The 13,271-nt window shown below is 32.2% G+C and overlaps 1 protein-coding gene across 1 annotated transcript in view; it reads left to right on the top strand.

Moving 5' to 3' along the window:
* POLN (DNA polymerase nu) overlaps positions 1-13,271 on the top strand; it is a 303,906-nt gene that overhangs the window by 56,112 nt on the left and 234,523 nt on the right. The window contains exons 10-11 of the mRNA XM_074273159.1: positions 3,686-3,769; positions 4,121-4,216. Of these exons, the coding sequence (XP_074129260.1) occupies positions 3,686-3,769; positions 4,121-4,216 (180 nt within the window). The remainder of the gene's footprint in view (positions 1-3,685; positions 3,770-4,120; positions 4,217-13,271) is intronic.

A 13,271-nucleotide genomic window follows, 5' to 3' on the forward strand; every position in this document is an offset into this window, starting at 1 on the left:
TAATGCAGACAAGATTGTAAGGGAAGCAATAAACTGTGAAAACATCTGTACAGTTGAAGATTCTGATAAAAAAGTCTCATTTCCAAAATATATAGAGAATTGATTCAAATTTATAAGAAATCAAGCCATTCCCCAATTGGTAAATGGTCAAAGGATAGGAACAGACAATTTTCAGATGAAGAAATGAAAACTATTTCTAGTCATATGAAAAGGTGCTCCAAATCACTATTGATCAGAGAAATGCAAATTAAGACAACTCTGAGATACCATTACATACCTCTCAGATTGGCTAAGATGACAGGAAAAGATAATGACAAATGTTGGAGGTGAAGTGGGAAACTGGGACACTGATGCATTGTTGGTAGAGTTATGAACGGATCCAACCATTCTGGAAAGCAATTTGGTACTATGTTCAAAAAGTTGTCATACTCTATATACCCTTTGATCCAGCAGTGTTACTACTGGGCTTATGTCCTGAAGAGATATTAAAGAAGGAAAAGGGACTGACATGTGCAAAAATGTTTGTGGCAGCCCTTTTTATAATGGCTAGAAACTGGAAACTGAGTGGATGTCCATTAATTGGAGAATGGCTGAACAAACTGTGAATATTATTGTTCTGTAAGTAATGTCCAACAGGATGACTTCAGAGAATCCGGGAGAGACTTACATGAATTGATGATAAGTGAATGAGCAGAACCAGGAGATCATTATACATCTCAACAACAATACTATATGAGGATCAATTCTAATGGAAGTGGCTATCTTCAACAATGAGAGGATCCAAATCAGTTCCAATTGAGCAGTAATGAATGAATCAGTTAACACCCAACAAAAGAACACTGGAAAATGAGTGTGGACCACAATATAGCAATTACATTCTTTTTGTTATTATTCGCTTGCATTTTTGTTTTTCTTCCCAGGTTATTTTTATCTTCTTTCTAAATCTGATTTTTCTTGTATAGCAAGACAACTGTATAAATATGTATACATATATTGTATTTAATATATACTTTAACATAATTAACATATATTGGCTACCTGCCATCTAGGAGATGAGGTGGAAGGAAGGAAAGGAAAAGTTGGAACAGAAGTTTTTGCAAGGGTCAATATTGAAAAATTACTCATGCATATGTTTTGTCAATAAAAAGCTGTAATAAAAAATAATTAATAAAAAAGAAAAAAAACTAGTATGTATATTCACAGGTTCAGAAATGTTAGTTAACCAAAATGAGTATGTTTTTTACTTAAAATATTGCTTAGTTTGAGGATTTATTAGTCATTTTCATAAAAGCAACTCAGAGCTATTGTTTATGATTAGTTTTTATAATAGATTGTTTACATGATCTCCTAAAATGGCATATAAATGAAATGAAATATAATAAATATTAATACTTGAAAAAAAAAGAAAATGCTGCAAGCAGCCAGAAAGAAACAATTCAAATGTTGAAGGACCACAACCCGGATTGCTCAGGTCCTAGCACTTCTACTATGTAATTACATACTTCTACTATTACTGTCATCCTTTGCAGATCATATGATGTTATAAGTAGAAAATTCTAGATAATCAGGTAAAAACTAATAGAAACAATTAGCAACTTTAGCAAAGTTGTAGGATATAAAATAGAGCCAAATAAGTCATTGACATTTCTATATGTTATCAACAAAGTCCAGCAACAAGAGACAAAAAAGAAATTCCATTTAAGATAATTGTAGATAATATAAAATATTTGAGAGTCTACCTGCCAAGATGAAGCCAGGAACTATATGAACACAATTTCAAAACACTTTTCCCACAAATAGTTAGATCTAAACAATTGGAGGAATATCAAGTGCTCATGGCTAGGCCAAGCTAATATAATAAAAATGACTGTTTTGCCTAAATCAATCTATTTAGTGCCATAGTTAAATTAAACTGCCAAGAAGTTACTTTATAGAGTTAGAAAAAAAAATAGCAAAATTTATCTAGAAGAACAAAAGGTCAAGAATTACAAGGGAATTGATGGAAAAAAACTGCAAAGGAAGGTGACCTAGCTGTACCAGATCTAAAACTATATTATAAAGCAATGATCCACAAAACCATTTGGTACTAGCTAAGAAATTAAGTAGTGGATCAGTGGAATAGGTTAGGTTCAGAAGACATAATAGTCAATGACTACAATAATATAATATTTGATAAACCCAAAGACTCTAGGTTCCTGGATAAGAACTCCTTATTTAACAAAAATTCCTGGGAAAAACTGGAAAATAGAAACTAGGCATGGAGCAACACCCAACACTCTGTACCAAGATAAAGTTGGAATGGATTCATGATTTAGACATAAAGAGTGCTATTGTAAGCAAATTATGAAAATAAGGGATAGTTTCTTCTTCAGATTTGTGGAGAAGGAAGGAATTTATGGCCAAATAGGATCCAGAGAACATTATGAAATGAAAAATGGATAATTATGATTATATTAAATTAACAGGTTTTAGTACAAACAAAACCAATGCAGCCAAGATTAGGAAGGAAGCAGAAAACTGAGGGAACTTGTTTATATTTAATTTAAGATTTTTGATAAAGGCTCATTTGTAAAATAGAATTAACTCAAATTTACAAGAATATAAGCCATTCTTCAGTTTATAAATGGTCAAAGGATATGAATAGATAATTTTTAGAGGAAGGAATTAAAGCCGTTTCTAGCCATATGAAAAAATTCTCTAAATCACTATTAGTCTGAGAAATGCAAATTAAGACAAGTATGAAGTACCACTACACACTTCTCTGATTGGCTAAGATGACAGGGAAAAATAATGATAAGTGTTGGAGGGGTTGTGGGAAAACTTGGACACTAATGCGTTGGTGGTGGTGGTGTGAACTGATCCAACCATTTTAGAAAGCAATTTGAAACTATTCCTAAAGAGCTATCATCTTTGATCTAGCATTATCTCTACTGGGTCTGTATCCCAAAGAAATCACATATAAGAAAAAGGACCCACATGTGCAAAAATGTTTGTAAAAGCCCTTTTTGTAGTGGCAAGAAACTGGAAACTAAGTGAATGTCCATCAATTGAAGAATGGCTGAATAAGTTATGGTATATGAATGTAATGTAATATTATTGTTCTATAATAAATGATCAACAGAATGATTTCAGAGAGGCCTGGAGAGACTTACATGAGCTGAAGTGAGTAGAACTAAGAGAACATTGTACACACTGGCAACAAGATTATGTGATGATCTATTCTGATGGACATGGCTCTTTTCAACAATGAGATAATTCAGGCCAATTCCAATGGATTTGTGATGGAAAGAGCCATCTGCATCCAGAGAGAGGTCAATGGGGACTGACTGTAGATCACTACATAATATTTTCACCTTTTTTGTTGTTTGCTTACTTTTTTTTCTTTTTCATTTTTCCCCTTTTTTTAATCTGATTTTTCTTGTGCAGCATGATAAATGAGGAAATATATATAGAAGAACTGCACATGTTTAACCTATATTGGATTACTTGCTATCTAGAGTAGGAAGGAGGTAGAGAGGAAGAGAGAAAAATTTGGAAAGCAAGATTTTGCTAGAGTAAATGTTGAAAGCTATCTTTGCATGTATTTTGAAAAATAAAAAGCTATTACTATTAAAAATTCTTGTCATCTTATGAAATCCTTTAAAACTGAGATTAGTGAAATTAATTTGACTTGTTATTTTTGCAGTTTCATTTAAAGGAATTGGAAAAAAAAGCTCATGTTGCTGCAGGAGAGAAGTTTCTTATTACTAGTAATAATCAGCTTGGAGAGGTAAATCTTTATCTTGGTGCTTTATACAAAATAGTATCCTTTGGGAACTGCATTTATTAATCAAAAATTAGATGAAAGATTTTTGTCATGTTATAAACATTAACTGTAATGTTAATTACATGAAAATTGTAGATGTTATTAATTTTCATATTAAAATGTATTTATTTCAAAGCTTTTTAAAGATCAATTTAGAATTTAATTATTTTTATAATTTAACTGGAATTTTCTTTTTGTTAGTTTCCTTTTTCATTATTTGTACCTCTTGTAATCATATAAATTAGCTACTGTTGTAGATGTTTAGTTTATTTAATTTTGAAAGATTTTCATCATCTGAAATATCAATTTATTCAGATATTATTTGACAAGCTAAAGCTACACTTGCTGTGCAAGAGTAAGACTGTTCCCAAAACTGAGTTACAGAAACATCCATCAACATCAGAAGCCACGGTGAGAAGTGAAAATTGCTCTTTTGTTTTATGACTTTTCACCTTTAAGATGTTCCAGATAGATTGAATTTAACAAAATGAAATTTGATACGGATAAAAATGTAAAGTGCTGCTTTACACTAAAGAAATGAATTATACCATCATAAAAGTGGGATATATATGTTGAGGGGTTTAGTTGTCTGAAGTCTCGATATGATTTGTAAAGATGACAAGTTAACCTAAACTAAGGGGGTTTCAAACTTCATTAGTAGAAGTCTAGATTCTAGAATCAGAACTTGTATTTTCTGTTGGTTGGTCCCAATTTCCAAGATTAGTTTTCATTCTGAGTTCATTTTAGAACATTTGTCAAAATTGAGAGGAAAAAGAAAATAATAAGAGGATTTGACACTAGTCAACAACTCAAGTCATCAACACTTATTAATCACCCTAGTAGTCAATAAATAAAAGTGTGTGGTTGCCTGACTCTCATTTATCCCTATAGCCATAAATTTCCACACATGCCTAAATCTATCCTTATCTTTGCATTAGATTGCCCCTCATGCTTGGAATGAATATCTCTGTCTCACATAATCTATCTCTTCTTTCAAGATACAGCATGAGCACCATCTTGTACACAAAGATTTTATTTCCCCTCAACTTTTAGTGCCTTCCATCACTAGCTTTTCTATTTATTATATTTAATATTCATCTTGTATATATTTATCCTGTATATGCATATTGTTTCTTCTCTTAAAATACAAACTCCTTGAGAGAAGGGATTTTTTTTCCTTTTTACATTGATATCCCTAATATCTAGTATAGTGCACAGTACATAGCACATTTATAAGTAAATGCTTGTTAATTGATTCCTTGATGAATTGGTGCTCTCTAATCATCTGTTTAGTACTATTGCCTATATTTCCCCAGGAATCAAAGTCAAATTTGCTGGTTTTATTCTCTTACTTCTTTGAAAATTAAGACAACATTGGATCTTTTATAGTTCTTTGATATGTTTCCTATTCCTTAGTGAAGTTTCCTAACTCAGTAACTCACAAACATATCTTTCAGTTCTTTCAAAACCAATAAATGGATTTTTCTGGTCCCGGTTACTTGAATTCATGCCCTTGATCCTCTTCTTCAATATGGATTTTTTTAAAATCTACCCTTGTTTATTGTCCTTAACTCTTTTTGCCCAGCCTCAACTCATTTTGCAATAGTTAAATGTCACCACAGTAGGAGGTCTCCAGTAGGGCACTCCAGGGACTAGGGTGGGTTCTTTGCTGTTGAACATTTTTATCAATGACGTGGACAAAAGATTAAGGCATAGGTAGTATGATCATCAAATTGGCAGATGACATAAAGCTGAGGGGGATAGCTAATCCAATGAATGCCAATTAGACTCCACAAAGATTGCCATAAGCTAGAGCAATGGGGTAAACCTAACAAGATGAAATTCTAAAAGGATATATATTTATATATCTCTCTATATTTTGTGTGTGTTTGTATGTGTATGTATATGTGGATACACACATATATAGTATTGTACTTGAATACAAAAAAGAAACTTCACAAATAAAGATGAGTGAGGCAATATAACATAGAAGTTCTGGAAAACATCTTAAGGTTTCACAGGAATGCCAGCCCAGCAATGTGACATAATATCCAAAAATACTAATGTGAACTTACTGGGGGCTATGTTCAGATGGACACAGCTCCCGAGGACCTGAAGGTGATTTTCCCACTGTCCTAAGAAACCTGTGTAGTTGGGACTCTTCGTCTTTCTTTAGGTCTTCTTGTTAGCTGTCCAGTACTTTCTATCTTTATTAGGTAGTTGTAATAAGCTTCATACTACCAGACTCCTTCCTTCTCCACAACCAGAAAGTTTCTTTCATCTTCCTTTCTTTCTTTCACTGAAAGAAAGCATTGTTAGGCTGAAGAGTATAAGGAGGGAGGCTGAAGAGTATAAGGAGGGTTTGGTTAGAAAACTAAAGAAGGGAAAGTAGAAGAGACTTGTTTACAAGGTCTGTTCTCTACTGGACCACCATCTTCCTTTGTAGCCATTATCTTTTCTCCAGCCAGAGCCTCAGAGTTGGGCCATCTTCTTCACCAGGAGGGTAAGAGTCTATCTGGGGCCTTCCCAAGGGTTTCACTATAAGAGCTGATGCCTACCTTCCACAGCTCTAAGGGAGGACCGGTTCTGGGCTCTGAGTCAGACTGGACATGGGCTGAGGGACACGGAACTCTGGAAGAGCAGGGTGGTGAGCTGAACTTTATTGTTTTCTATAAGAATTATCTAGTGGTAACTTTATTTTCCCTATCTTGTTCTTGTTATTTTTATTGCATTTATTTTTGACTTGGGATGATAAAGAGAGAACTGATTCCAGTATGTATCTTATGCCGCCATCTTGACCACTTTCCTTCCTCTCCCTACTCCCATCTCAGGTAGCTTAAATGACTTGCCCAAAGGCAGAGCCACAAATGGCAGGGCTGGGATTCCTGATTCCCAATTGAGCACCTTTCCATTAGACTGTGCTGCTTTACTTTTCCTTTCTTTTGTCACTCTTAGAACAACAAATACCATAGTTAGCTTACAGACCCAACTAGGATTTTTGAGGAAACAAAGCAATCTGTTTTTCTCTTCTTCTTAAAGCAGAAAAGAAAAGCCTTTTCCATCCTTAAATTGCCCTCTCAGTTATTAATTAAGGAAAATGTAGATAATAAAAGGTACTCCCACAGTCATTTATTCGTTGGTGGTCTTGCTGCAGTGGATAGTTGCCTGAATACTAAGCTCCTTTTCTTCTGTGGCAGACCAGCAGGCTTCTAGCCAATTACATTTATTTCTTTGTGCTGTTGTCTTAAGTGTTGACTGGGAATAGGAGGAACTTTCTATTCACTAAGGTTTTTTCATTGCCATTTAGGGATACTTTTCTTGAAAAGAAAAAGAAAAGACAGTCTAGTGAAATTTTATTTATTTCCATTTTTTCATGGGTGTGGTAGAATACAAGGAGTTTGTCATAGGCCAATGAATATCTATATAGAAGGGAGTTCAAACCAGAGTGTAGCTTAGTGATCCAGGAAACTCATTTCATAATAAGAGTCCCACATTGAAGGTCAGCATAGTGCTTTCCTTGTCTCTGCCAGTCTTTCCCTTGGGAAAATGGTTTTGGTGGGTTTTGGTTTGGATTGATTTTTTTGTTTAAAGCTCTGTCACTAGGTAGTCCTAAAAACATTACACAGTTTTATTTGCTCTACAAGTTTCCCTTTAAAACAAAGTGCTCAAAATATCAATGTAAATCACTCTGAGGATTATAATTATATGGGTGTTTATGATTATCTTTGTGAACTTTAGCATTAATTTGGTGGTAAACATTTCTATTTTGCATATGATCTTTGATGGAGATTGTGAGTTTCCTTCTTTCATAACTAATCTCTTACGTTTCCCTCTTTTTTGGTAGCCATTGCAAAGAATAAAAGGAAATAGAGAAAAAATAGGAATTTGTTTAATAATATTGAGTGTATTTGAGTGATTGGTTTTTAGTACTTTGCCCAAGTGATTGGTTTCTACTACTCTGTCCCTCATTTTTTCATCAAGACCAAACCCCAATCTATGGTTCTTATGTCTTCTTTCTTTGTTTTTAATTCATTTCCCACTTTGTAATCAGCCCCCCCAGTTGAAATTTACTTCATTTATGACTATGTCCTATTTGATTATTTTCTCTCTAATACTGTCATTTTACCCCCAGCATTCTTTTTGTATGTGTGTATACATGGGTTAACTCTTTGTCCACTCTTCTCTCAGCACTTCCTTCCTGTTTGTGTACTCTTCTCTCATAGTTCATTTATATAAAATAATAAATTACACTCTTCTTCCCTTTTTCTTCCCTTTATTTCTTCTTTATTTTCTCCCTTAAACAAAAATTGGAACAAAATTATACACAGGCCTGGGTTTATCATATTTTTCTATAAAATTTGAAGAAATCAGGATGAAGAAGAAATATTTCATTGTAATTTACATTTAATTTTCTAGGTGTCTTTTCTAGACATCTTTCTAGGTATCTCTTGATATCTTTGTTCACATTTTAGATACTATTTAGTCTTTTCATTTAAAAAATGCCCTAGTTTTATGTCCCATTAAAAGTTTTTTTTCCTTTATAGTTTTATTATCAGTTTTTTTTTATGGTTAGCTATTCTTGGTTAAAAGTCTTTATATTTTGCCTTTTGAAATAGCCTATTCCAAGATTTTACCTCCAATGTAGTTATTGCTATTAAATTTTCTGTGATACTGTGATTCATTGGAATTTGAATTATTTTGTTCTGATTGCTTTCACTATTTTTTCTGGATTTGGAACTTTTGTATTTTGGGTATGTCATTAGAAGCTATTTTTATTTTGGTGTTTCACTAATGAAGTAATGGTTTATTTTTTTCCTATTTTTTATGGGTCCCCTGGTTCTAATAAAAGTTTTCTAAACTCTAAAAAGAGTTTTCTTTTTCTATGAGCTTTTGAATATGATATTTAAGGTTTTTTTGGCCATCCTTTTCAGGAATTCCTAAATGATCTCTCTTTGATCTATTTTGTAGGTCATTGGTTTTGATACCTTATATTTTCTTCTATTTTTTATTTTAAATTTTATTTTAATATTTTTGTCTTATTATTTTCTATTATTTTTGTCTTCTATTATTTTCTGTTTGTTTCCTTTTATTTTTTCAAGTATACTACTTTTATAATGTGTTCTAATTTTTGTTCTATGCTATTTATTTTCCCTTGCATTTTCCCTTCTAAACTTCAACTTCATTTTTACCATTATTTTTTATTCTCTTTCTTAACTGTTTTCATTTATTTTTGTAATCCTTATATTGAATCTTTGTTTTCTTCTGAGGATCTTCTTGTATTTACCATAGGGTTATTTTCTTTTTATGGGTTTACCTTTTGGTCTTTTCTTAATCCATAGTATTTCTTCATTGTGCTTGATGTTTTCTACTGTTTACTCATATTTTCATCTGTCTGTATGGGTAGGTCTTGTTTGGCTCTGCCCCATCCTATAATCTTGAGTCTGCAGCTCATCTAGATGGGGGTGGCTGGTATGAAGCCCTGACCTCTGCCTCAATTTCTGACTTCAGTTTCATACAGCCTTAGTGGTTCACATCTGAGTTTAGGTCTACATTGGCCTCTTTCTCCCCTTTTCATTATTCTCAATCAGGAGTTAGTTTCAGTCCCTCTCGTGGCCTTGATGTTCCTTACTGGGATGTTGGAAAACATGCTGGTCTCAATCATCCTAGACAGTTCCACTGCTCTCTTACCTCCAAATTTTGGGTGGCTAAGTTCTGAACTGGCCCTGTGTTTCCCTGTACATTGACTATTGTGAACTAGTTCTGTCCATTGCTTCTATTATGATAGGTTGATGATAACTTTTTTCTTCACTTATTGCTCCCATTTCAGGGAACTGGATGGCTTCAGATTTTATTTCTGGGAGCTTGTACTGTCTTCCCTGATATAGATACTTGTCCTATCTCATTTGACTTATATATATCTGAGCTTTAACTTTCTGGTATAATTTCTCTACCATACACTGCCATTTGTATGTGCGTGTGTATGTGTGTGTGCACGTGCGCATACGCATTATTGTGGACTGATGGAAGGGCTCAATTCTATCTTTTTTGTTTTCTCATTATTGTTTTTTGAGAATCTGTTTCTTATATTTCCACATGTTCATGTTTCTCTGAGTTTCTCTAATACCATTAATGCCATTGTTTTAAATGAAAGTTGCATATTTGCATTTTTAGCTTTCCAATTAAGAATTGAAAGGGGGATGCAGCAAAAGAAGTACATGGGGAAAAATGTATATCTCTAAATGTTTATATCAATAAAATAAAGAAAGAAAAAATCAATAAATTGGGCATGCAATTTTAAAAAATTAGAAAAAGAACAAATTAAAAATCCCCAATTAAATACTAGATTAGAACTCCTCAGAATCAAAGAAAATATTAATAAAATTGAAAGTAAAGAAATCATTGAACTAGGAGCTATTTTTATGAAAAAAAATTGATAAACCATTGGTTTAATTTTTCTTTAAAAAAGGAAAAAAAACCAAAATGTCCAATATTAGAAATAAAAAGGGTGAATTTACCACCATTGAAGAAGAAATCAAGACAATTGCTCTGAGATATTTTATCCAATTATATACCAATATAACTACCCAAGTAAAATGGAAGAATATCTACAAAAATACAAATTGTCCAAATTAACAGAAGAGGAAACAGTGTACTTAGAAATATTTATACTTAGATTTAGAAAAAGAAATTGAACACGCCATCAATCTATTCCCTGAGAAAACCTCTTCCTGTGGCCAAAATTCACAAGTGAATTTTAACCAAACATTTGAAGATCTATGAATTCTAGTACTCTATAAACTATTTGGAAAAGATGGGCAATGACACATTGCACACAAATATGTTGCTTAATACTTAAACCAGAAAAGGAAATTATAGATCAATATCCCTAATAAATATTGAAGCAAAATTCTAAAATAATAATCTAGCAAGATTATAGATATATATCACAAACATCATACACTAGGACCAGTGGGATTTATGTTAAAAATACAAGGCTGGTTCAATATTGAAAAAACTATCAGCATACTGCACCATTTCAATCATAAAACCAACAAATATTATATCAATAGATGCAGAAAAAGCTTTTGACAAAATATAATAGCCATTACAATTAAAAACACTAGGAAGAATAGGAATAAATGGAGTTTTCCTTAAAATGATAAATGATATATCCATCTAAAACAATCAGCAAAAATTATATGTAATGAGGATAAGCTAGAAGCTTCCCCCATAAGATGAAGCAAGAATGTCCACTATCCCCAAGACAAAATCAGTAACTATATAAAAACAATTATGAAGCAAAAATAGGAGAACATGGAATACTTTACTTCTCAAACCCATGGATAAGGGAAATATTATTATTATTATTATTATTTTGTGATTTATGGACTAATTTAAAAAATAATAATAGCTTTATATTTTTCAAAACACATGCAAAGATAGTTTTCAGTAATTACCTTTGTAAAACCTTGTATTCCAAATTTTTCTTCCTTTTTCCTCACCTCCCTAAATAGCAAGTAATCCAATATAGGATAAATATGTGCAATTCTAAATTTTTTCTATATTATCTTGCTGCACAAGAAAAATCAGATCACAAGGGGGAAAATGAGAAAGAAAAACACAAGTAAGCAAACAGCAACAAAAATGATGAACATATCTTGTGATTACACTCAGTCCCACAACCCTCTCTCTGGATGCAGATAGCTCTCTCCATCAAGTCTATTGGAATTGGCCTGAATCACCTCATTGTTAAAAAGAGCCAAGCCCATCACAGTTGATCATCACATAATCTTGTTGTTGCCATGTGCAATGTTCTCTTGGTTCTACTCACTTCACTTAGCATCAGTTCATGTAAGTCTCTCCAGGCCTTTCTGAAATCATTCTGCTGATCGTTCGTTTCTTATAGAACAATAATACTCCATTACATACATATACTATAATTTATTCAGCCATTCCACAATTGATGTACATCTACTCATTTTCTAGTTCCTCGCCACTATGAAAAGGGCTGCTACAAACATTTTTGCATATATAGGCCCTTTTCCTTTTATTTTGATCTCTTTGGGGTACAGACCCAAGAGACATTGCAGGATCAAAGGGTATGCACAATTTGATAGCTCTTTGGGTAAGGTTCATGGAACTGATTCTTTAATTAGATTATACACTCTACATCAATCAGCTAGTTGTTATATTCAACAATAAGGCAATGATTAAGTTTTATTTATAACTCCTACTCTTTTTTTCTCATTTATTTAATGTTTTATTTTTCCCCAATTAGATGTTAAAACAATTTTTTAGCATTTGTGTTTTTTTTTAAGGTTTGAGTTCCATGTTCTAACTTTCGCTCCTTCCTGCCTAGAATAAAACAAAAAAGGAAAGAAATTGAATTTTAAAATTTTTGTGTTTGTTTTTTTTTTCAAATTTTGAAATTTTATTTTATTCTGTATTCAAATAATATGTGTTCTTTGGAGTTAGATAGTATGCTTCTTCATTAGTCCTGTGGATAAAATTTTATAGAAAAAATTCACAGTAAAATTGGTGATAATAGCTAAATCATTCATAGATTTTCTTCATATAATACTGCTGTTACTGTGTTCAATGTTTTCCTAATTCTGTTATTTCACTTTGCATGTCCTTTTAATTTTAGTTGCATAAATTTTTTTCTTTTAATCAGGATTATCTATTTTATATTTTATAATGCTCTTTTTATTTTCTTTGGTCCTAAATTCTTCCCTTATCCATAGATCTGACAAATAAACAAGAGAAAAATTTTATTGCCAATTAAGAGATAGAGAGCATTATAGGATATAAAATAAATAATTTTGGTTACATTAAATTAAAAATGTTTTACACAAACAAAATCAATCTAGTCAAGATTAGAAGGAAAGCAGGAAACTGGGGAAATTTCCAGCAGATTTTACAGAAAAAAATTTTACAGTATTTCTCTGATGAAGGCCTCAGTTTTTAAATATACAGAGAACTGTCAAATTTATAAGAATATGAGTCATTCCCCAATTGATAAATGATCAAAAATATAAACAAATAATTTTCAGAAGAAGAAATCAAAGCTGTAGTAATAGAAAAGTGCTCAAAATCATCATTGATTAGAAAAACAAAAATTTAAACAACTCTGAGCCATTATCTTATACCTGTATATTGGTTAATATAACAGAAAAGAAAAATGACTAATTTTTGAAGAGATATGAAACAATTGGGACACTAATTCTCTACTGATTGAGTGGTGAACTGATCAAAATCATTTTGGAAGGCAATTTGGAACCGTGCCCAAAAGTCTATGAAACTCTGTATACTTTTTGACCCAACAATACAACTACTAGATCTACCCCAAAGAGATGAAAGAAACAGGAAAAAGATTCTATATATACCAACTATTTATAGCAGCTTTTTTTTGTGATGGCAAAGATTTGGAAATTGAGGGATGCCTATTGATTGGGTGATGACCGAA

The sequence above is a fragment of the Sminthopsis crassicaudata genome, chromosome 6, assembly GCF_048593235.1.
Source record: "Sminthopsis crassicaudata isolate SCR6 chromosome 6, ASM4859323v1, whole genome shotgun sequence".
NCBI classification, from domain to species: domain Eukaryota; kingdom Metazoa; phylum Chordata; class Mammalia; order Dasyuromorphia; family Dasyuridae; genus Sminthopsis; species Sminthopsis crassicaudata.